The sequence below is a fragment of the Microcaecilia unicolor genome, chromosome 5 (assembly GCF_901765095.1).
Source record: "Microcaecilia unicolor chromosome 5, aMicUni1.1, whole genome shotgun sequence".
Classification (NCBI taxonomy): Eukaryota; Metazoa; Chordata; class Amphibia; order Gymnophiona; family Siphonopidae; genus Microcaecilia; species Microcaecilia unicolor.
The window spans coordinates 57,222,045-57,248,431 of NC_044035.1; the positions used below are offsets into that span (position 1 = coordinate 57,222,045).

General features: G+C 41.8%; 1 protein-coding gene across 1 annotated transcript; it reads left to right on the forward strand.

Moving 5' to 3' along the window:
• Positions 1 to 2,076: 2,076 nt before the first annotated feature.
• Positions 2,077 to 5,313, forward strand: NKX2-3 (NK2 homeobox 3). Its single transcript, XM_030204798.1, has 2 exons — positions 2,077 to 2,635; positions 4,469 to 5,313. Exons 1-2 carry the CDS (start codon positions 2,257 to 2,259, stop codon positions 5,086 to 5,088), a joined length of 999 nt encoding a protein of 332 aa, XP_030060658.1. The 5' UTR covers positions 2,077 to 2,256; the 3' UTR covers positions 5,089 to 5,313.
• Positions 5,314 to 26,387: the final 21,074 nt, after the last annotated feature.

The window sequence follows — 26,387 nt, forward strand, 5'->3', positions numbered from 1 at the left end:
AAATGTATACAACACTACCACTTATGTGCATATTACCTGTGAAAGTGCCAGCAGAGTGCCTAGGTACTTTTCTTTAACATCACGCCTAACATACATTGTGCATAAGTGCGAGGGGGTGCATATATTGGTAGAGTATGGGTGGGGTACATTATGATATGATAGAAGTCTACAAGATAATGAGCGGAGTAGAGTGGACAGATGTGAAGTGTTTGTTTACACTTTCAAACAACAATAGAACCAGGGGACACAAGATGAAGCTAGAATATGGTAGATTTAAAACAAATAGGAGAAAGTTTTTCTTTACTCAGCGTGTAGTTGGACTCTGGAACTCGTTGCCGGAAAATGTAGTGACAGCAGCTGGCCTTATGGAGTTTAAGGGGGGTTTGGACAGATTCCTGAGGGAAAAGTCCATTGAACATTATTTTTAAAATATATATATTATTTTGAGGGGTGTGGGGGGGGGGGGGGTTGCCGGGTTCTTGAAGCCTTGATTGGCCGCTGTCGGAGACAGAATGCTGGGCTTGATGGACCCTTGGTCTTTTCCCAGTATGGTGGTGCTTATGTGTGTCCCTGCCACATTTATGTACCTTCAATTGTGTCAAATTGGGGTGTCCATATTGTCAAATTAGTATTCTGTAACGGAACCTGGGTACCTCCCATACATCTTCAAAGCAATTTTTTTCAAGGGGGGGGTTGATCTCACAGAGTTGAACCTGAAAGCAAAATTAACTCTTACTATACCAATACATAGGTTGAAGACTAAGGGCCTGATTTACTAAACCATGCTAGTGATTCCCAGCCCGACAAATGCACCACAGCCCATTCTTTTCAAATGGACTGCATTGCATTTGCCACATGGGAATTGCTAGCATTTTTTTAATGGGCCTGGTAATGGGCCTGCACTAATATTAAAACTAGCACATGCCTATTTATGGCCTGAGCCCTTACCATCACCCACTGACCTAGCGGTAAGGGCTCACGTGCTACCCATGCGGGAATCATGCAGCATGCTCCAACCGGTTACTGCTGGGCACACACGCTACCTTGGCGATATAGCCAATTGGGTGGGCGCTACCCGCGAGTTAGCCCTCCTGCACCTTTGTAAAAGGGCCCCTAAATGAGTCTCTCTGCCACCTTGCAAAACTAATAAATGTAAAATAAGAAATTCACATTTTTAAAATGCCATTATCCAATATTCAGTGCTTGCTCCGCCATACAGTAGCTTAATGTTTTTGGACAGGGGTGGAGAAAGGGAAGGGGTTGCACTCATGAACTACCTGCGTTATCTTTATACATAGGGTTTATTTGCCTGAAGCTTTTCTCCCATTTTTGTCAATGAAGGGATAGGCTAAGGGGGTCCTTTACTAAAGCTTAGCTCGAGTTATCTGCAGCCGGGCCCCATAGGAATAAAATGGGCCCGGCTGCAGATAACTCAAGCTAAGTTTTAGTAAAAGACCTCCTCAGTGAATTATGCACTACTCTACTGAAGGTGCAAATAAAGCATTAGTGGCGATCCTACCGCTGAGTTAGCGCCGCCAGTGGAAGTTCAAGAACAGCACCGGAAAAAAGTGCCCCTGTTGATCTTTGATGAATGATGTGTGTGAAGGTGTATTGTAGGAATGACAAGGCCATCATCCGTCCCTCCCCGCTCTGGGTACCAATCCGCAAAAGCAACTGACGAATGCATGCAATGTGCCAATGAAATGCCTTTGCACCGCTTGTGCTTACAGAGCCTCGCACTCAGGCATTCGCGTTGCAAGAACTTTTCGCCGTTCAAGGACTTGGCTCCCATCAAATACTTGGAAGTTTCCTCTGCCCGGGTGGGACGCCGTCTCCCCCTCGGATTCTTCTTTCTTGAATAGAATTCTATTCCTTGCGTGGCAGCTCAGCTCCATCCGGGCAAGCAGCGGAGTGGGCGGGGCACAGCCCTGACTCTGTACAAGAGCCGCGAGCAAGCCCTGCCCCCCCAGGCGTGACGTCAGCGCCCTCTACCCGTGGAGGCTGGGCTCTAACAGCCGGGACCCGCAGCCCTCTGCTAGTCCCAGCACTAGCTGTAACAAAACCCAGACCCCCAGCTCCAAGCAAATGGAGGCAGTTTAGACAGGAGCAGGACCTCTTCCATCGTTTATCAAAAGCCCCTTCACCATCTAGGAGAGCTGCAGATTCCCAGCACAGAAGAGCTCTGTTTACCCCTCCCTCCTTTTTTTTTCCCTCAAGGATTTATTGATTATTTGTTCTTGCAATTAAGTTGCTCTGATGATGTTACCAAGCCCAGTCACTTCCACACCTTTCTCTGTCAAAGACATTCTAAATCTGGAGCACCAGGGTCAGCAGCAAGTTCCTCACCAGCAGCAGCAGCACCAGCACCATGCACACTTGCATCAGGACCTGGAGGCACCCTTCCACCCGGCCTCCTGTATGCTGGCAGCCGGGGAAAGATCCAGTTTCTCGGATGGAGAGGAGAAATTGTCCTATCTGAACTCAATAGGAGCTGCGGAGAATCAAGGGGAGGTGGGAATCTCGCCCGAAAGGTATGTGCACACAGCTCTCCAAAGCTCCTGTGAGCATAAAGAAGAAGAAGACGAGGAAGAGGAGGAGGAGGAAGAAGAAGCAGCTGTAAGAGACCAGACACACAGTGAGTAGATAAAGGCTGAAATAAAAGAATGAAGAAACACCTACCAGAGAACAAAGGAAGAAAGGCTTTGTTAGCACGCAAATATTGCACGTCCAAGCTGTAGCCTCAGGTTGCTGCAAGTTTTACCTAGGTTTGCAGCTGTTTATGGTTGTGTTGTTTGTGTTTATTCTAAAAAGATACAAAAGGAAAAAGAAGAGAAAGAGAGAGAGCTAGGAAGAAACTGTTAGTAATGTATGGAGTAATTAAAATGCAAAAAGTAATTGTTATCTGTTCTTGTTGAGTTTTTGTGATATCAACTTTTTCTGTCTTGGCCCAACGTGAACCGCAGTAAGAGCAGATGAGTTAATTTTATGTGAAACATATTTTAAAGAGCTAATTTATTTAAAGATATAATTATACAATTAAAGTCTCTATTTGCTGATGCCTGACAAGAATAAATCTATAAACAGCCACATAGAAACCTTATATATTTTCTCCATTAGAGTCACCTATATCAATATAGTTCTATGCGGGTTTTTTTTTTTAATATAGTGGAAAAGATTTTAAATTTGCACCTGATTCTGTAGTGGAAGTGGGAAGCAAGTTTCTCTAAAATAAGGAAATCTTTTCGAATTTTGAAAACATACAAAATATGTTTTCACCAGCCATTATTTTTCGTGAATTAAATTCAGTAAGGGCGGGGAGGGGGTATTTATTATCAGCTCACATTTTGAATTGATCTTGTGCTAAATACAAAGTAGAGAACTAGGAAATGATTTGGGTGGGACTTGGTATGAAAGCATGCACGTCTTTTGCGGAGCTCCCGAGACCCTGAAGGCCTTCCCTCCTCCCCCCTTCATCTTGCCTATAGAGCCGCTGAGTTAAAATGAATTTGAAGTATACCTTGCTTACAATTCACAGGACTTAATCTCTAAAGAAGGAATTACAGTGTAGCTGGTTATCATTTATTTTTGCCTTAGGGTCCTTTATTCAGTGGTTATAGACAGAGAGGGAGAGGGACTGAAAGCTTTTTGACAAATGAGGCCCTTAAAACATATTTTTGCCTATTTTAGTCTTACATTCTTATTGAGTTAATCGTTATGTACTTGTTAAAGAGTTTCACAAGTTGGAATGACTGTCTCTTTTGAGTTCAGCCAAGCCGCTTTTGCTTGTTTCCTTCATCTGTCTAGAAATGCAAGGTAACGCTCCTTGAAAGTCAAAAGTATCGCTGCTTACAATAGTCGCGACAGAGAGAAAGAGATTATTTCATTTGATAAGACTTCCTTGGCAGCTACTTTTTTCAGAGCAAGCAATGGTGCGGCGGCTCACACTGTTTGTGTGTACATTTTTTACACTGAAAATGCAAAATAATGACATAAAACAATTCTATATAAAATAATCACAAACAGTGTGCATGACTTCCAAATAATACATAGTTTTCCGTGTTTGCAACTCCAAAAACATGAAAGGTGTCGTGCACAGTTGTCCAGATCAGGAATCGGTTTTGGACAAAATAGAAATCGGATTGCAGCAACGTGCTGCAGGTACAAACAGCCAGAGAGACAAAGCTTTTCAAACCGCTTTAGCAGTGCTTGGCTTTAGCCTGGTTGACAGAGGTGTAACCACAGGATTTTTCTTTCCCACAGTGCTTCATATCCTGGCTGCACCCTTCTGTACTAAATATTAACCTATTTGCAAATAGGCATACTTTGTGTACATTTATAACCGACGACACTGCATGGTACATACAGACGTAGAAGTGTGATCTGTTTTCTTTTCTCTTTAACTATATTCTGCTAAGAGATCTATTGCAACAAAACGTGTTTTTTATTTTTATTTTTTTGGCTTTTCCAGAGAATTGCTTCTTGAAGAACTCTCCCGAAACAGAAGACAGCAAACAAGAGGATTCGGACAGGCCGAAACAGAGGAGCCGAAGGAAGCCACGGGTGCTGTTTTCCCAAGCTCAGGTCTTTGAACTGGAGAGGAGGTTCAAGCAGCAGAGGTACCTCTCGGCTCCCGAGAGGGAGCACCTGGCCAACAGCCTGAAGCTCACGTCCACCCAGGTGAAGATCTGGTTCCAGAACAGGCGCTACAAGTGCAAAAGACAGCGTCAAGACAAATCTCTGGAAATGGGTGGCCACCATCACCCGCCCCCTCCTCGAAGGGTGGCAGTGCCAGTGCTGGTGAGGGATGGGAAGCCTTGCATCGGAGGCTCTCAGAGCTACAACGCGCCTTACAACGTGGGAGCCAGTCCTTACACGTACAACAGCTATCCGGCTTACAGCTACAACAATACGCCTCCCTACAACAGCGGCTACAGCTGCAACTACTCCAGCATGCCCAGTGGGGCAGCCAGTTCTTTCATGAACGTCACTAACCTGGCTCAGTTCAGCAACACGGCCCAGCCTCAGAGCCACCAAGGGACTACAGTGCCTTCTTGCCAGGGGACTTTACAGGGAATCCGGGCCTGGTAGGAATACGGGGAGCCTCTGCCACTGTGAAACTTACAGCCGGCAGGATGTGTTGGAGTTTATTTTGCCACACAATCCTGGACTGTAGAGAGGAACAATGGGATCAACAAAGATGGGAAGTGCGAGCTCTCTCCACCCCCACCCCATCCGTCTCCCCCTTTCAAAATAATTTCATAGCACTAAAACGAAGCAGGTGAGCTGCTTTTGGAGGGAGCAGTGGGAAGAAGACGGAAGCACCCTTAACTACTGAAATAACTCAGAAAAAGCTGTCCAACAGAAATAAGGCTTTTTTTTTTTCCATAGGGAAGGTGCCAATTAATGATCTATATACAGATTATATATAAAGTGTATATGAATTCCTGATGAAAATGCTTTCTTCTTTGCAAGCCCTGACTTGGAAAGTGTAAAGCCAAGCTGTAGGCATCATTAATTACTTTGCCTTGAACAAAATACAAATTGGGCTGCGGACTAGAAACGGGATCCCGCAGAACTGACTGAGGTGTACCAAAGGATTTTGTTTTTGTTGTTGTTGTTGTTATTTTTATTTCCGATGGGAGTAAATCTCACAGGTCGGAAAACCTTGGCAAGCATAATTTCAGGCGATAAAAGTCAGGGGATTCTACTTGTGGCAGAAGTATCACTAAACAAACACAAAGAAAAAAAAAAGCGGCTTTAACAAATGCAAAGCAAAAAGGGGGTTGTTGTTTTTTATTAGAATAACACGTTTGGTTAAAGCGAGTCACATTATGCCAAAATGCACACGTTCAAAGACGGTTCCAGTTTTTCAGTACAGTATTGAAATAGAGGCTAATGGCTGGTAACTTTGAAGGAGCTCCTGTACTGTCCATTGCCCCCGGCCCAGAAGGGCTTACTCCAGTTCCCAGGGCACCGAGGGGAGAAACAATTCTCTGGGCAACTCCTCCGGCCCTCTCTCCTCTCCCCCTGGCTCCTATGCTCTCCCCCCACCCCCACCCCCTCCAGTTTGGACACCGCAGAAGCAGGCTGTTTGACGTAAACTGTCCCACTGACAGCAGCAGATCTCTTTCCTCTGCTAGAGCTTCCTATTTAATGGAATTTATCAGCCCCCCCCCCACTTTCTGCTCCATCCCATCTCCTCTCTTCCTTTTTCAGCATTCCCCCCCCCCCCCCTGACGCACCCGACTCCTAGGTCTGAACTGCAGTTCCCTGTTGAGGTGGCCACGGAGCCAGGGAGGTACTTTTTAACTTGAAAAGACAGTCCTCTTCCTTCCACTTTCAACACATGTATTAGGATGTGTGATTACAAAAAAAAGAGAGAGAACAAAGCATCAGTGCTTATAAAAATAAAACCCAACTATTTTATTACTATAATTGTATATAGCACATGCGAATGTATTGCTTGCATTATAGGAAAGAGGTTTTTATTTCATAATCTGTATTAAAAAAAAATGTACACCGTGTAAAATACCAGTTGATACACTACAGGTATTAATAAACACTGAGGTGCAATATTTTCATACCTTTATTAAGCTGTGAATATTTTTCATTTCATGACAAATTGCCGACATTTATGGAAAAATAGGTAAACACAAATTAAACTGTATAGATAGGAAAATGAAACTGGTATTTTTCTGATCATGTTATTAGGCAATAGGTAGGATAGTCGGGTACCCAAGCATATGGTGATATAATATTAGGACTTTTCCAATCCATTTCTGAAAACAACACTTTAGGCACACTTTAATGTTTAATTACAGCTTACAGATCTTTTCCTAGGACTGTGCGATGGGTTTTGTATTTAAATCCTGAAAGACTGGGCATCAAGGAATAATTGCATCTGAACTCGAATAAGACGTTTATTTCATTACTATGTCTGAAAAGGTTAAAGGTCCTCCCCCCCCCCCCAAAGCTACAGAAACAGTTGAAATCATCCAAACAGATGATTTGAGAGCGCAGTCTTAAAAGTGTTTGTTATTTTTCTACAAAGTTTAGTTCAGTTTAGTAGAGCAACCGGGAGTATTAAGAGTATCTGACTTTTAAAATGAAGTTCCTTGCTGTAAATACAGGACTCGATTTTGCTGAGTCTGTAGCAAGCGGGGGGGAAACGCTTCAGATTCCCAGAGAAGGCGATCAGGGTTTCTGGACTGTTGTTTTCCTGCAAAAGTTTTTGCATTCATGTTCTGTTCTCTTCTTTTTTTTTAAGGCCAGGACTTGCTCTCTGGGTTTTCTGCGAAACTCGGCAGCCTTTGCTTTGTAAATTCTCTTGTCATTTAGTAAAATGTCTTACAGGGGCTATTTGGAAAGGGCAACCCTGCCACACTCAAACCGATTGTTAGTGTGCCAAGGCCTGTGAATGGGGAAGGCATTACAACATAGAAAAAGTCTCAGAGAGGTGCCATTGTGGGAGCCCGGGCTACAGTGAAAGAAACGGTCTGAGCTGGGTAGGAAGGTAGGAAGAATAGCTTTTTATTGGATTCGTGAACAAAAGGTGTGTGGTAGGAAGGCGAGGTCCTTAGCAGAAACAAAAAACCCCAAGGCGTCTAGATTGACGTTCCTATATATCCCCCATTGATTCCCAAACCAGGGTTATTATTAAGCAGTCTGGTTAACAGAGGGATGGATAAATGTGTTTAGTTTTGTTCCTCTTTCTGTGAGTGGAGAAAAGAAAGCTGCAAAAAAAGGGGGGAGGGGGGGGACGGAGGGCTGGAGGTGGCTGGTGATTAGGGAAGAGTTTCTCTAACTGGGACTGTCCAGGGCAGGCGAGCGGGGACATTCAGCGGGAGGTTGGCAGGCTGAATGCAGGGTCATTATTGTTACATGTCTAGCAATTTCACTATTACAGAAGGGGGAAGGGGCGGCAAAGAGGCTGAAAGAAACGAGAGAGAGGGGCAATCAAAATCAGGGTGAATCTCTCCGGCTTGTTAAATATGTCAAGGCCTTGGATAGGCCACTTTTATTACTCGGGAGTGTGTGTAGAAAGTGCGTGTGTATGTCGGGCCAAAATCATAATAAGTCTTTCGACAAGATATTTTTTTTTTTGCTGAGACTGCATTATATCTATCTCTATACGTATAGATAAATAAAGTTAGCAGGGTAATTTCTGTATGATAATATGTTGATTTTAAATATAAACAGTTAAAACAGTAAACGCTTATGTTAATTATGGAAAAGTATAAACGTAACAGGTTCAAACATTTCAATACATTTATCTCCAAAGATAAAGATAACAAAAAAAACCATTCTAAATATGTAAATTGGAAGAAATGTTAAAACAGAAATAGGTATTGTACTGTGAAACTGAAACTTTATACGGCAAAACAGGGAAAATGTAAGTTGAAGAGTTTTTCCCAAAAAACGGCAAATCAGAAGAAGCTGATTTTGTGGCATTATTAATGTTATTATTATTATTATTATTTTTGCCATCCAGTTAAAAAGCCTGTAACATAAACTATTCAGTGTCCAGAGTTGGCAGTTTGGTTTTAAGCTGCCACAGCCAGACTTAACCGAGTGATTATTTTAGGAATTGTTTCGGGGAACTAGTAAAGCGTTCTGCGGGACTTCATGGTGAACGGTGAGAGAAAAGAGAGGGAGAGGAATAAAAGCTGTTTTTACAAGTCTGACAGCTTCAGCTGTGAGTTATTCTGAGACCTGCGAGAGAAAGAAATAGCAGCAAAGAGAAAAGGGAGCCGGGGGGAGGGAGGGAGAGGGGGAGGAAGGGCCCACTGCAAAGCGGTATAGCCGCTTCCAGTGATCTTGTAAAGCAGTGCAATGTGTTAGGCCCGCTCAACTAGATTTTAAACAAATACTGACATAAAACGGAGCTTAAAAATGACCCCTGTTCTCTACCCGGTTCCGCCCTTCTTTGTAAAGTCCCAAATAAGCAGGGGCAAGTGATTCATGGAATAGCTTAATGACAACCCGAGTGAAGACCAGAGGTTATGCGGAAGACCCCTTCCCCTTGCAGACATTGAAGCATCGGCCGCATCTAGAGCTGCAGCCCTGCAGGGTAAGGAGCCCCCACCACCCCCATCCCTGGAGTACCTGGAGACACAGGAATCTGACCTTCAAAACACAGGTGAGGAGACAAAAGTGGAGTGAAGGAGTGGAGTGGAGGAGTGGCCTAGTGGTTAGGGTGGTGGACTTTGGTCCTGGGGAACTGAGTTCGATTCCCACTTCAGGCACAGGCAGCTCCTTGTGACTCAGGGCAAGTCACTTAACCCTCCATTGCCCCATGTAAGCCGCATTGAGCCTGCCATGAGTGGGAAAGTGTGGGGTACAAATGTAACAACAAACAAAATGGCAAGCATTTGCTAGTACTAATACTACTTATCATTTCTACTACTTATCATTTCTATAGCGCTACGAGACGTAGGCAGCGCTGTACACTAAGAGACAGTCTCTGCAGAGCTTATAAGCTAATCATTCAACGTTTAGCAAATTCCATGTTTCTTAGGGAAGAAAAAGGCAGATATCGGCTCCGTATATTGCATTTGAATTAAGTAAATAACCGACCCACTTGGCCCCCGCCCACCAAATAATTTAGTAAAGACATCTTCTGTTTTATTTTATTTTATTTTAAATAAAATAAAAATCAACTCTTTTGAGAGAGTACAGAGGTCATGGGGAAAAAAAACATGAAATTTGTCCATAGCGTTAGGTAAGGCCCCAGTTTTGCCAAACGTAATGCGAACGAGAAAGGTCACCTTAGGACTACGTTAACGGAAAGATTTCAGAGGGCCTTAAAAATGTTCTTTTCTAGGTCTGTGGTCAAAAGAATTGAGGAAACAAGAACCAAAATGGCCTATCTTGTAGTTTTTGTTTTATTTGATTTTTGGAGAGGGAGGCCTTCTAACTGAGCTGAGTTTAGGTCTTGTTCTATAAATGGCAATGGCCTTCTTTAATTGTGCATCCTATTCTATGTTAAAATTGGAGATACCCATTTATGTATTTATAGATACCTCTCCCAGCTTTGGGCGCTTCTGCAGGATGGATAGATAGATAAACAGCTGTCTTTCCTGTTGGCATAAAGTGGATACACACCTTGTGGAAAGAACACCATTGTCATTTATTGTAAATAAGTTCATTAAATGTTATACGTTTAAAGCTGCCCATATCTTTAAGAAGTACAATCAGTTCTACGGATAGCAGTGAGTTCTGTTTAGACTATAACACCTTATGCCTGCAGATAATAACTTTCTTATGCTGAATGTTTGACATGCAGGCCAGAAATAGGCCACCAGCAAAACGACAGAGAGACAGGCAGTCAGGTAAAATCGACACATGTACAAAAATAGTGTTTCTGTAAGTCATGGATACAACAGTAAATAAAGTACATGCAATTTTCTATACAGACCGGTAAGATTAAATTCTGAGCAGATGAGAACGCAACAAAACCTGCGAATATAAAGAAACAACCACACAGCTGTAACCACAAGGTGACCAACAGTGGATGCAGTTTCGGACCCGACAGTGACATATGAAAACGTATGTAGCATAGTAACATAGTAGATGACGGCAGAAAAAGACCCGCATGGTCCATCCAGTCTGCCCAACAAGATAAACTCATTTGTGTATACCTTACCTGTCTTTTTCAGGGCACAGACCGTATAAGTCTGCCCTCCACTATCCTCGCCTCCCAACCACCCACCCCTCTTCCCCCCACCTGCTCGCCACCCAATTTCGGCTAAGCTTCTGAGGATCCATTCCTTGTGTGTGTGTGTGTGTGTGTGTGTGTGTGATGGGGGCAGGGGGGCATTAGCTAGAAATTCTGTCCCATAAGTATTAATTGCGATTAATTTAAGTGTTTTTACATTGTAAGGGGGGGAAAACCCTAGAACACACACTTCAGTCCTATAGGAGCCGGCTCTGTGGGTGCTGGAGCATCCCCCAATGCTGAAAAGATTCCTTGTATGTGTTGCTTGATTAAGCTCTGAAAGGATGCGGACCACTAATTATCCAAACAGTAAAAACAGACTCAGCCACTACAGTAACAGGGTTTTGGTGTTTTTTTTTGTCTACCTTTTGGGAAAAAGCAAGTCTTGTGTACTAGGCCGGGGACGATCTGTCCGTTCCCAAACTGGTGAGCTGCACAAGGCCTCAGTTTCTCTTTCTTTTGCAGAGCAAAAACTACAGATGCGCTGGGAAGTTAGGGGAAAGGCGGATCCCTAGTCTGGTTCCCAGTTAGTTCCTTAAATGGATCGGTAACCAGAGGTAGATCTCAAGCGTAAGGACAAGTAAATGATTCTCTTAGATAATAAAAACGCCCGAGGTGTAGCTTTGGTGTATCCAAAGAAGCCTTTAAAAAAAAAAAAAAAATCCTGGATCGTGTAACAGTGTCATCGCTGGAATCAGGTGGAACCTGGGGAAAAGTGACACGCCTTAATAGCCCCCCCCCCCCCTATCACCCAATGAATCAGCAACTAATGACTTTAAGAGCAGGGGGAAATAATGCCTTGCTTAATGTGCTATTTAGAAAGAGTAAACACCCCCCCTCCCCTTTGGCCCCTCCAATAACAGAGTTGTCTGCTTACACTGCTCCTTCTGGCAGCTCCACTGCCGGTGGGGACATGTTTGCTGTCAGGGATAAAGTGGCAAAAAAACAAGCTTTGACGGACGTAAATAAAGCCGGCGACAGAATGGCTTTATCTAGCTGACTGCGGGACACTCCAGATCGGTATCAGCAAATCAGTAGGAGCCGTAACCGGGAGGCCAGTGTAAGTTTCTTTTCCACACTGGATCCAATTCTCCCCCCACCCAGGACCCTCCTTTTAACTCAGTTCCTCTTTTCCCAGACGCTCAAAGAGTCTTTCTCAGTCGCTACCAAAAAACCAGTTGCTCCCGGTTCAGAAGTGAAGTGGGTAACATGTTAGATTAAGAATGCCTCCTGATTTATCGGTGGTAAGAGAGGCCCTGATTCTAAATGTGATAGCGATAAAATTATTACCGTAAGAATGAAATTCACATGGGTAACCCGTGGTATTGCGTCTTTCTTTGGAAGTTCCTCTCTGACTACCTGGTCGCTTTCTTCCTCCTTTAAGGCAGGAGGGAGTTGGTTGTTGGTTAGGCAAGGCCTTGTTTCTCTTTCTCTTTTCTGTGTCTATTAAAACATCTGTGTGAAATACGATTCTTAAATAAGAAACAAACAAAAAAAAGAGGGGGTGAACCTGTGTAATATTTCTTTTAACAACATATTCCAAAACCAGTTCTGCTATTTCCAGCAGAAACATGACCGATACCCTTCTTGGTTTCCCATTCTTTACAGCGCACGTGTTTCGCTTCTTCCTGTTTTCCTTCTAAGATGTTAGTGGTCTGTTTTTATCTCCGAACAAACAGATTAAAACAATAATTAAAAGATCCACCTTGGCCTTGGCACTGAAAGATAGAGGGCATTATTTTATATTGCCTTGTTAATAATATGTAAACAATGACTCCAAGGTTGCAATAAGCTGAGCGTGTTGTCCAACATTACTTGCCTATTGTATTCTAATGGAAAATTAATCCACATGTTTATTGACTGGGAAGTGTAAAACTTTCGAAGTCTCAATTATGTGACCAAAAAAGTCATTTTTTAATGCGTCAATATATTATTAAACGTTACGCACCTTTTCATGGTCTCTAGTAATATTTAAATGACTCTGTTGAGCGCTTTCAATATCTTACGTCTCCTTTTTCTTACGGTCCTTTTTAAAATAGATCTTTTCGGTTAAAATAGGTTGCATATGCGTTATAACCTTATATTTTTTTTGCTTTGCTGTCTTTATGAACACTTGAACTTAAAAAATCAAATTGTTAAAAATAACAAACTAAAGTGCTTTTTACTTCCTTATTCATATTTTTTTTCTTTCTTAGTTCTAAATTATAGAACCAAAAGGCTAGCCAACATATGAAATAGTAATTAAACCACTTAAAGAAACAAAATCGAAGGTGTATTTCCTTATTAGGAACCAGCTTGTAAAACGCCAGGCACAGGTAGGTCAGAGTGGATCTTAATTATAGAGACTGGACAACGTTATCTAATACACAGATTGATTTTCAGTCATCAACACAACGTCAGTTTTATTTCCACTGCTCGTTTCCTTATGCTAATATGGAGCTCTGGCAGTTTTAGGCCAATTTAGTTTTACGGTATTTCTTGATTTAAAGTCACAAGACTAAAGGATACATTATTTTGATTGGACACAAGCTGTATGTAGACCATCACCGCAGGCCCGTAGGCTCTGGGCTTTCTGTACATTTTCCAATGCGCTTTTCCCGTTTTCTTGGAATAAGAGCGCAGGACTCGGGGGTCACCACGTTTCTACTTTCCCTCAGCACACCGTTTCCCTTTGAGATCCAGACTGCAAAGTTCATGTCTGCTGAGGAAAGGAGGGAAGCTCCGAACGATTTAGAATCTGGCAAAGAAAAGAGGGAAGGTCCGGAGGCGATCCCGTTCCAGTCGGTTGACCTTCCAAGCTTCCCGTTTTTTAGGCCCACAAGGAACAACTTCACAGAAAAGTAATAAATACGTGCATTTTGCAAAATGCACACATTTATTACATTTCTGTGAAGTTCTTGAAGAAGGCTATTTTTACTCCACTTTGCAAGTTGTAGGGCATTTTTATCGGGCTAATTAAATATCTTTATTACCTTTAAGGTCCGTAAAAAAATAAAACAGCTCTGGTCACCTTTATTTGAGCCTGACGGGTTTTATAGTCTACCATGACTCTTCCCTTTACATTCGATCAATTCGATTTCAGCCTCTTTTCATTCCCGCTGTATTAATTTTTGCTCTTTTTGCCTCCTGGAAACTTAGGTTTTAATGACGCTTTTTTTTTTTTTTACAAAGATCTAAAGGTTCATGGATTACTGCCTTTCTGGGTAAACGTATACTAACAGTTTACCTTGTGAAGGTCGGAGAGGAGATAAGAAAACAAAATGTGGAGGACGAACGCTTCATCCGGTGGCTTTGGGTTTGGTGAAAAGTCTGATTTTAAATTGTGCTGGTGATAACTCCAGTAGAAAGTCAGGATCTGGGATAAATAATTTTCTTAGTAAGTGGAAGGAGGGATATATGAAACTGGAACTTCAGGGGTAAAAGGAAAAAAAAAAGGTTTTTTTGTTTTTCTTTCCAAGAGAGCGAGGTTTACAATTACTACTTCAGTTCTACTTCTCGGTAAACAGAATATGGTACTTTTTGCTTTTCTACGGGTGAAAATCTTAAGGCGCTTTTACTAAAGTGTATTAAGCACTTAACATGCAAGTTAACGTGCACTAACAGTTAATACAGTGATGCCACGTGGGTTAAGTGCACAGGTGGGGGAAAAAGGCCAGATTATGTGTGTGGACTGCACCTTGTACTTAATGTTAACTGTTACCTCAGCAGAGAGTGCAGCCTACTTAATACCACCTTAACATCTGCATTATCTGTCGTGCATTTAACATAGGGCAAATGTTTTTTCTCTGAGTTAACTGCATGGGCAGATGCTGGGAATGCCCTCAGCACTTATGGCAGAGGCTTTGCAGTTACCATGTGGTAATTACCTCAAATTACTACACAGTAACTGTAAACTTTATTGCATTGTAGATTTATGTTGATAGGCTGCTATTGCCCCCCCCCCCCCCCACCCCCAAATCTTCCATTGTGTGCCCGGGCGTACATTTTTGGAAAATAAGAATCTCAGGTGCTCTTTAAAGGTTTGCTTCAATTTTTTCAGAAAAAAAAACAAACACCATCATTTTCAATGAGGAATGCAGTGGTGGGGAAAAAAAAATTCTGCAATTTATGCACCAGATCAAAACTTGTACAAACTTTAATAAATCAGCCCTTAAGTGGGGTGGTTCAGTAATACTCCTGTCAAATTTAATTTAATTAACTCTGGTTGCTTATTGTCTGCTTAGACACAATTCCCCAGATTCCATATGTGGCACGCTGAGTAGTGTGCGTTACATTTTTTGTGCTGCCAATTTACATGCGCCACGCAACTAGATAACAAGCCTATAAGTATTGATAATTGGCTGATAATAACCAATTATCAACACTAATTGGCAATAATTGGAATTTACACACGTATGTTTTAGGCATATTCTAAAAAGAGATGTGGATAAATTCCAGAGAGTGTAGCCAAAAAGGAACCAGGGCAAGAGGAGGAGTGTGGGCGAGCTGGGGCATCAATCAAGTCTCAAAATGGAGGGGAGGGGAACCCATCTATCTGCACAAACTGTGGCAGAATTTGGATGTCCTACACTGCAGTTTGTCCAAATAGCAAGGGGGGCACTAGGGAGGGCCCACAATTAGGACGTCCAGCAGTAATAACAGCACTGGAAGAAATGTCCAAGTCTAAAAAGAGGGACATTTTTACTTAGAATCACATGCTGGGTACAAAAAAGATGCTGATTGAGCAGCTGACCACTGGAGGGATTAAGGCATAACCCCTCAGGTGATTGCTCTCCCTCTCCCTCAAATACCAGGCTCTATGACATCAGGTATTATGGGCATTCGGAACAAAGCAGAAATCAGGTCTGAGGAGTAGCCTAGTGGTCAGTGCAGTGAACTGTAAACCAGGGGACCTAGGTTTTAAGTCCCACTTCAGTTCTGTAATTTTTTTCCCTTTAAATTGTGAGCCCTCCAGAAACAGGCACATACCTACTGAACCTAAATATTTATGACACCTGCAAGCCTGAAGGCTATTGAGATGGTGTACAGTCAGGAACAGTGGGTATTTCCCTGTTCCTGGAGGGCTCAGCATTTAAAATAAGAGTTATAGGGAGATATGAACCTGGATGCCCTGGATTACAGTCCATTGCACTGACCACTAGGCTGCCCATTTGCTCTGCAAGGACATCTATATGGCCATTTTTGAAAAACTGATGCCAAAGAGACATCCTTGTCCCTGGCTTTTTGGCGTTCATAATTTGGATTCAGTTTGTAAAATGGCTTTTTATTTCGGACATTTTCACGTTTTTTTGAATGGAAAAGCCCAACATAGTTCCTGTTTAAAAATGTCTGTGACATGGATGGGGTTTTTGGACATTATGAGCAGGACATCCCAATTCTGACTTGGATGTCCTTTTGAAAATTCCTTTCTATGAAAAACAACACAAATATCTAAACACATATCATAAATCAATACAAATATATAATCCTACAAGCCCTAGTCTGTTTATGCAAATACAGCATAAATATCATAACATTACAATACCTCATATACTTCACTGAGGGGCATTTTTGATATGACATCTAAGTTGATTTTATATGTTTTGTTAAAAAACTGCCAAAAATCCAGTTGCAAACAAAGCCATTTTCAAAATGTTTTGAAAGTGGCCATATGCTAGATGTTAGCTCTGTGCATCTATCTTTTAGGACCATTTTTGAAAAAAAAAAAAAGCCCAAGAGAAAAATGCACAAAAACAAGCCATTGGGATGCATGGGGGGGGGGGGGCAAAGGGGCGGAGTGACAGTGATCTGGGCCCTCAGGCAAAAACAGTCATGGGCCCCTAACCACTTCTCAAAAGTGATTAAACTACATGGTGGTTCGAGCACAGTGGGCCCCCTACTGTTGTAGGCCATTGGGCACTGCCCTATTGTCCCAATGGTCAATCTGCTCCTTGGGGGGGGGGCAGCATTATTAGTAGACTGGCCACACAGACATCCCAGCAGAGCAGTGAAGGGGGGCACTGCAGTGGACTTCACATAAAAGGTCCCAAGTATACATCTCATCATTACCCCCTTAAATTGTAAGGTAAGCTCTCCAGGAGTGGCCTAGTGGTTAGGGTGCTGGACTTTGGTCCTGGGGAACTGAGGAACTGAGTTCAATTCCCACTTCAGGCACAGGCAGCTCCTTGTGACTCTGGGCAAGTCACTTAACCCTCCATTGCCCCATGTAAGCCGCATTGAGCCTGCCATGAGTGGGAAAGCGCGGGGTACAAATGTAACAACCCCCCCCCCAAATCCTACTCTACCTACATATAGGTGACACCTGTATGTATAAGGAGTGGAGGAGTGGCCTAGTGGTTAGAGCACTGGTCTTGCAATCCAGAGGTGGCCGGTTCAAGTCCTGCTGCTGCTCCTTGTGACCTTGGGCAAGTCACTTAACCCTCCATTGCCTCAGGTACAAACTTAGATTGTGAGTCCTCCTGGGACAGAGAAATATCCAGAGTACCTGAATGTAACTCACCTTGAGCTACTACTGGAAAAAGGTGTGAGCAAAATCCTAATAAGGGCTATTGTAGTGGTGTACAGCTGGGTACAGTAGGTTTTTGGTGGGGTTTGGAGGGCTCACACTTTCCACCACAACTGTACCAGTTAGAATGGAATATGGGTCTGGGTCCCCTTCTAGGAGAGAAGTTGCTTAAACTAATAGATGAAACTGTGAGACTATACCTTTGGGTTCTGCTACAACCTCCTGACGCAGTCCTTGAGAAGGCAATACATGGCCATGTTGGGCTTTTAATTAATTGATTATGATTATGATTATTTTAGTGGTGAATAAACTGGACTTTTAAAAATTTTTATCTTCGCAATCTGCTTTGAAAAGACTGTTTTACATGCAAGAATGGGCTTTTCTAAGATTATGCAGCTGCATAAGTGCTGAAAATATGCTCAAGGAAACTTTGTATTTAGCTTTATGCAATCTGGGCATAAGCGTTCCCAGGCCAGGAATAGAGGCAGAGGTGTAATATACACGCATATTTTATAAATATGCAGTTACGTGCATAGAGGAGATACAGGGAACAACCACAGGATGTGGAGGAACACTCAATCCCTACAAACGTCAACCGAGCAAATCCAAGAGTAGGGTAGGCTGGCTGTTCCAAAAACAGCAAGGGAGATGCATATACAATGTATAAGTCTTTACTAAGAATCACCAAATGACTCCACACAGCTGCTGTTTCAGCACCAAAGCGCCTGCTTCAGGAGTCTTATGGTGTAAATAATAATAAGATAGATGATGTTTTCAAAGTGTAGTGCAGATGAAGGCGCATTTCATTCAGGTTATGCCGATGGTTGTTGGAAGTATCTCCTCTAAGCCTTGGATAACGACATTCACCTTCATTTGTGCTAGACTTTGAAAACATCATCTACCTTATTATTATTTACACTATAAGACTCCTGAAGGAAACATGGTAGCTATGTCGAGTCATTTGGTGATTTTTAATAAAGAATTATACACTGTATATGCGTCTCCCTTGCTGTTTTTGGAAGAGCCAGCTTATGCTCATCATCTTGGATTTGCTTGTTGCATGCATCGAGTACATGTACACATTTTCATCTGCTCCAAAGGAGGTGGGAATGTGTGTGTCAGCATTTATGCACTGTCGAGGCTGGATCTGGGAGCCTTTTTTTATAGATGCACACAGGCTTTATGTTGCCTTTATAAACTAGTTGCCTTTTTGGACTTCTCACATAGACAACCTGTTGTAAACTTAGTCTGTACATAAGCACCAAAAACACAACTAAAATCATGTGATATTTCAGTTTACTAACATTAATTTTTATGACAATAACAGCGATTTACCTTTTGGAACTGTTTCTTGAAACCAGCAATAGGTAAAACTTTCTTTCATGTATAGTTTTATATTTGCTGAACAATTACTACTTAACATTTATATGTGTTATAATTTAATAAAAGAATGTGTGGTTGACTGATTCATAAGATTCCTGTTTTGTATCTGTGAAAAACTACTCTGCAAAAAGTTCTCTGAATTATGCGCATTGCTTACACACACACACACACATCCATCCAACATGCCGTCCGTCTAACATATTTGGATTTGAATTTTAAATCTGACCAGGAACCATATTGTGCTGCTTCAATCCATCCAAGTTGGGATTCAATCAAAATCAGTACAAGCAACAAAACAAATACATGGACTTAGAACAATATGAAATTTCCTAAAACTACTTTAACAGAAGCATAGGACCAGATTCAATGTACTGCACCCAAATTTGGACACTGGAAAACAAAATCAGCTCCCAGTGCTATTCTATAAAGGGCATTTCAGGTTGAGCCAATCCCCGTGCCCAAATTAAGGTGCCCAGACTTATGCCTGCTGAACCACGTGTAATTCCTGGCACTCAATTTGGACATGCATCTGCAGCATTCTGTAACACTGATGAACACGTTTTCAGAACACCCTTGACCCACCCATGCCCCTCCCATGGCCACACCCCATTTGCAGATTTAATATACTACCATTCATAAAATCAGAGCAGTTTGGCCTTCCTAGTACAAGAACATCAGCCTCTGTGGGATTTAATTTATACCTATTTCCTCTTATCCAGATTATAATATCTTGCAAGCACTGATTTGAGGTCATTTCTAATGCTTTATAATCAGATATGAGTGGAATCAAGAACTGAATGCCGTCTATAAATACATAAGCAGTAGAATAATGTGTGCCAATGTGACCATGGCTTGACCAGTATTTTTTTCTATCACAGCATCAACATCTAGAGACCAGGCTGGGGAAATATGCAGATTTTCAGCTCCTTCAACCAAAACAGCATCCTCCTACCTGTTTTTTTAATGAGCTACCCTAACAGTCTTCCATGATGGCTTCATTGAGCTTGTCAGCATTTACATTGTAACTGCATTTCTATGTGGATCCCCTATGGCCACCAGTCAGAAAGTAACATGGGTTGGTTTTTCTCAGAATTTTCTCCCCTGCCCACCTTTTGCATTTTCTTGCTTTTATGCATTTAGTTCTTTTCATATAAGTCCTCCATCCCCCACCGTCTCAACCTAGTGGTATCTTTCTATATATAATCATAGAGGGAAGTTCTGAAAAATTTCCAGGATGCCCTTTCCTCAGCTAATTCCACTTATAAATCCTAACTCACCTGGTTTAGTTCTTCCCAATAGTTACCCCATTTTTTTTAAATCTCAAAACATCACTTCTGTGTGTTTTGTATAATTGTCTTGTCTGTATGTCTTGACTAGAGCTAAGCTCAAGGAGCAGGAATTATGTGTCTCTGTAAAGTTCTGCATATTGTATACTTAGTAATGCTATATAATGATGTTTTTTTCATCAATAAAATTAAGTGGGTTCTAGAGTGAATTATTGTCTGTGGCTCCCAGTCAAGGATCATGACTGCTATGGATTATGAAAACAAAGGTCTAGCAGCGTGAACTAGGATGTGGCATGATCATAACATGATCAAATTTGAGCTAATATCTAGAGTGAAGTCACAAAGGAAATCCACTGTAGTAGCGTTTACTTTTTGAAAGAGCAGCTATGATAAAATAAGAAAAATCTTTTAAAAGATGCTAAAAGGATTAGCCGCAAAGGTTAAATCAGGCATGGACTTTGTTTAAAAATGCCATCATGGAAGCCCAGACCAGATGTAGTACACATATTTACAAATGTGGAAAGAAAAGCAAATTACAGCCAGCATGGTTAAAAGGGTGAAAGATGAAGTGAAAGAGTCTATGCGAGCCAAAAGAACATCATTCAAAGAACGAAAAAAGGATCTGAATGAAGAAAATAAGAAGCAACATAAGTACTGGCAAGTTAGATGCAAAGCATTGATAAAGAAGGCTAAAAGAGAATATGAACAGAAGCTTGCAACAGAGGCAAACACTCAGAGTAACAACTTTTTCAGGTACTTCAGAAGCAGAAAGCCTGCGAGGGAATCCATGGGAATGTTAGATCACGAATGAGCAAAAGGCTACAGAGAAGAGACTGAATAAATTCTTTGTTTTGGTCTTTACAGCTGAAGATGGAAAAGATCTAACTGTACTAGAAATGGTTTTCAAGGGTGACGTACTGAGCCAAATTGATAAATTAAAGAGTAGTAAATCACCTGGACCAGATGGCATGCACCATAGGATAGTGAAAGAACTCAAACATGAAAATTGCTGATTTGCTGTTAGTGATCTGTAACCTGTTTTCCATAGTATGTGAATATTGGAGGGTTGCCAATGTAACACTGATGGGTTCCAGGGTGATCTGGGAAATTACAGACTAGTAAGCTTGACTTCAGGGCCAGGGAAAATAGTGGAAACTATTATAAAGAATGAAATTACGGAACACAGACAAATATGGTTTAATGGGACAGAGTCAGCATGGGTTCAGCCAAGGAAAGTCTTGCTTCACCAATTTGCTTCATTTCTTTGACAGCGTGAATAAACATGTCATGTCAATAAAGGTGAGCCGGTTCAAATAGTGCATCTAGATTTTCAGAAAGCTTTTGACAAAGTTCATCAAGAGAGACTCCTGAGAAAATTAAAGAGTCATGGGATAGGAGAAAATGTTCTGTTGTGGATTAGGAGTTGGTTATTGGACAGAAAACAGAGGGTAGGGTTAAATGGCCATTTTTCTCAATGGAGGAGAGTGCTGCCGGGGTCTGTTCTGAGACCAGTGCTATTTAAAATATTTATAAATGATCGGGAAATCAGAATGACAAGTGAGGTGATTAAATTTGCAAATGACACAAAACTATTCAAAGTTGTTAGAACACATGCGGACTGTGAAAAATTGCAGGAAAACCTTAGGAAATTGGAAGACAGGGCATCCAAATGGCAGATGAAATTTAATGTGGATGAATCATAGTTACCTGATGTTAGGGTCCATCTTGAGAGTCAGCACCCAAGAAAAAGATCTATTTGCTATTGTAGAGAATATACTGAAATCCCAGTATGTGGGAGCAGCCAAAAAAAGTAAACAAGATGTTAGGATTTAATAGGAAAGGGATGGTAAATAAGACCAAGAATACTATAATGCCTCAGTATCGCTCCATGATGCAACCTCACCTTGAGTATTGCATTCAATTCTGATTGTCGTATCTCAAGAAAGATATAGCAGAATTAGAAAAGTTTCAAAGAGCAGCAACCAAAATGATAAAGAGGATGGAACTCCTCTCATGTGAGAAAAGGCTAAAGAGGTTAGGGCTTCTCAGTTTGGAATACAGACAGATGAGGGGAGATATGAGTGAGGTCTACAGAATCCTGAGTGATGTAGAAGAGATTAAAGTGAATTGATTTTTTACGCTTTCCAAAAGTACAAAGACTAGAGGACACTCAATTACGTTACATGGCAACACTTTTAAAACAAATAGCAGGAAATATTTTTTCACTCAATGAATAGTTAAGATCTGGAACTCATTGCCAGAGGATGTGGTAACAGCAGTTAATGTTTCTGGGTTTAAAAAAGTTTTGGACAAGTTCTTGAAGGAAAAGTCCATAGTCTGCTCTTGCGATGCACATGGGGAAGCCACTGCTTGCCCTGGGATTGGTAGCATAAAATGTTGCTACTATTTGATTTCTGCCAAGTACTTATGACCTGGATTGGCTACTGTTGGAAATAGGATTCTGGGCTAGATAGACCATTGGTCTGACCCAGTATGGCTATTCTTATGTTCTTTCCTACTTCAGTCAGATAAACTATCTAAAGGATCTGGGGTATTCTGAGTGGCCTCCTCTTCATCTGGGTCCCTGTCTACTGCTGCTCATAGATTCTGGTATAATGTAACTTCTCTGACCGATGTTGCCATTGGGGTTTAGGTGCTTTAGAGTTCTCTATATATAGGTCTGGGTCTTCCAGCAGGAAGATCTTTGGGAAGAGTTCTTCCTTCAACTTTTCTGCTACAGTCTTTATCTGTATCCAGATGACCTCAAACCTGGATAATTCTGACCCAGGACAACAGGGTAGGAAGTGAAGATAAAACTCCAACTCCTTACTGAGCTTGCTCCTCTGTGGTTTTGATTGAGACCTGAGTAGTTGGGTATAGCCACAGGTCTCCATGTATGCAAGGTAAAGTCACTTTCTCATAATTCACTTGACGTATGGTTATTTTCCCCCTCCAAATCTGAGTCCAGAAACATTTGAAGCATGAAGTTCCATAACCCCTGGGTGGGAAGCCTCCATGAAATTATATAGTCTCACTAGACTCACATCCATAACATCTTTATCCCCTCTGGGGCAATCTCTTGCCAAATGTCCCTTTTCCCTACACTTGAAACAAGTGAGGAGGTCCTTTCCCCCCACTCATGCTGGCATTGGGCATTGGCTTATTTGTCAGACCTATGAACTCTTCTTTTCCCTTCTGTCTCCAAATTCAAAGGTAGTTGTTTCTCTTTGAAGTTTTCAGGCACAGTCTTAGCTGCCTGTTTTCTGGACTCAGGAGTGGCTTCTTCTCCTTGGAAGTTTCAGGGACAACTTCTACCATTTCCAAAGCACTCTTTTAGTGTTAGTTTGGGAGATTGGTGCACCCATTGCCTCATGGACAGGGCCAAACCCTCTGCAAACTGTTCAAGGAAAATTACATTAGCTAGCTCCACTTCTGTCCTCTCTTCAGTCTGCAACTATTTCCAGATAACTTCGTTAGTTCAGTAGAGAAATGTTTAGAGATTCTCCTTTATACAGCAAGCTCCTTTTCTGAACTGCTGTAGATATGATTCTTGGGTGCATGCTGCCCACAGTAAGATTGTGGCCTTAACCTCTGCATACATTTTTTTTTTGTTACATTTGAGCCCCGCGCTTTCCCACTCATAGCAGGCTCAATGCAGCTTACATGGGGCAATGGAGGGTTAAGTGACTTGCTCAGAGTCACAAGGAGCTGCCTGTGCCTGAAGTGGGAATCGAACTCAGTTCCTCAGGACCAAAGTCCACCACCCTAACCACTGGGCCACTCCTCCACTCTCCACATGGTGCCTTGGAACTCAGAAGATCTCAAAGTTTACTAAGATGTCATCCAGGTCTTCCTCAGGCAGGGGTCATTTTAGGTTCATTTGACACGCCTTGATTATTGTAACGTCTGTTATGCGGGCATTACAAAATTCAACTTGAAATGCTTACACGCTATTCAAAACACAGCTGCTCGTATAATTTGTAGAGCTTCAAGATATGGTAAGGCTACGCCTTTATTATGTCAACTACATTGGATTCCGATCCATTTGAGAATTTCTTTTAAGGTTCTCATCCTTACATATAAAGCACTATATTTATCTACACCATCATATCTTGCGAATTTAACTATCATGAACTTTACGTTCACTTACTGATAATAGGTTGGTAATCCCACCGCCTTCAAGAGTGAGGTAGGAATCAACACAAGCTTCAGCATTCTTTTTTTTATCACCATCATTGCGGAATTCTCTCCCAAAATATATTAGGGTAGAAGAATCATTCATGCTCTTTCGTAAAGCTTTAAAAACCTATTTCTTTGAAAAAAAGCTTTTTGACATCTAGTACTGTTTATAAAGAGTAATCTAGTGTCATTTATTAGAGAAAACCACCCAGGAAATGAAATATAGTTTATTTTGAACAGGGAATATATACTGTTTTAAGGAAATAGTATTATTTGATGTGATATGTATGAGTGATATATGTAATTGGTTTGTCTTCTTTGGTATGGAAGTTTTTGTTAGAGCAGTCCTATTACAAATGGATTTCATTTATGTTAGAATATTGTTGTATGTCATTTATATTTTTTAAAGAGGTAAACCGTTCTGATTTGCTATGTAAGAAGTAACGGTATAGTAAAAAAATAAACGATATGGGATGCTGGTCTCTGCAGTGTCTGAGATATCTGAAGCAGAGAGCTCTGTTGAAGCTCTAACAATTTCTGCAAAGGTTGTTGTTACAGCTGCTGCTGCTGCTGCTGCTGCTGCTGCTGCTGCTGCTGCTGCTGCTGCTGTTGCTTCGTGAATTGCTGCAGCTGCAACTGGCCCTCTACTGTGGCCTGGAGCAGCTTCTCCATGATTAGGCTGTAACATTCCCCCCACTAGTATACTCTGTCACTGAAAAAAAAGAATGAAAGAAAAGCTCTGCCTGGAGGAAAGGTCCATAGTATGCTATTGAGACAGACATGAGAAGCAACTGCTTGCCCTGGGATTTGTAGTATGGAGTGTTGCCACAATTTGGGTTTCTGTCAGGTACTTGTGACCTGGCTTGGCCACTGTTTGGAAAACAGGATACTGGGCTAGATGGACCATTGGTCTGGCCCAGTGTGGCTTATGTTCTTATGGCTCTAACTACACTTCTTCTATTCCCTCTCTAGGTCAGGGCTATTCTCTTTAGCTAACTATCCATGCTTTAGTGAGGCCCCAAGCCCAGGAGGTTAGTGGATTTTGTCTTCATTAAACTGGGAAGCACAGATCCCACCACTGGAACCATATGTAGCAGCCTTGGAGAGGTATGGCATGGAGTCTCAACAGCCACTCAGAGAGATGAAAATAAACAATATTCGTTATTTGTATTCAAAAGAATGTTAAATCCTGTTCCCCTCACAGGTTTAATAAACTTAAGAAATAAAGTCTCTTGGAGTTCAGTTATAGTCTTCCTGGAGCCCTGTCCCTGACAGGGCCCCACAGCTCAGTATGCATTAGTCTTTGTCTTCAGGGTTAATGAAAACCAGGCCTGGCTCTGGCCTGGCCTCCAGGATTAGAATTTCATTAAGTTTCTTCTGCTTGCACATCTATGGTGAAGTACATAAGCATCGCCATGCTGGGACAGACCAAGGGTCCATCGAACCCAGCACCCTGTCACCGACAGCGGCCAAAAGAACAAGCAATTTGTCCCGCCCATCCTAGAAATGCTGTATTATTCCCTCGTCCATTCAATAACATTCTATTGCTTTTTCCTCCAGGAAGCCGTCCAACCCTTTTTTGAAGTCCGCTAAGTTAACCGCCTTAACCACCTTATCCGGCAGCGAATTCCAGAGTTTAACTACGCATTGAGTGAAGAAAAATTGCTGGTGCTTGTCTTCCCTGGTCCTCTCTGGTCTACTTGTACTGAGATCTTTTATCTAGCTGCCTGAACAACACCCTGCTTGCTCTGCCTTGACTGAGTTATGCCCTTTCTGCTCTGTACTGCAGGAATTAATGTGGCTCTGTGAAGGAGTGTTAAGGGGAATCTGTAACTTCTATACACTCTATCATGGCAATCACAAGCTATAGAGTGTTTTTGAGGCCCTGTCAGCCACGGTCTTGTTTAAAATTTTGTTCTTTTAAGTAAAGAGACTTTACCTTTGTTCCTGGGCCTGTGACGTAACAGGCCTCAGACTGAAGTTTAATAAAGCATTTATTTCATGTTTACAACCTTGTCCAGCTGTGATGTTGTGAAGGCCTCAACCCTGGCTCACAGTACCACAAGGATGTACACTTGTAATAAAATGGGAAAAAAATGTGCCCCAACATACTGCCAGTTTGTGCAACTCTATTCTATCAAAATGTAAACTTTAAAATGTATAAAGCTACGACCTCTTCTTTTTTAAAATATTAACTCAAATGGTCTTTATTCTCAGCTAGTTGCCATTTGACAGGGCAAGAAAGCAGCTTTAAGGTACATCCAGCTGCAACCTATCCCTGGGCAAATCCCATCTTCAAGACTGTGTCATAACATTA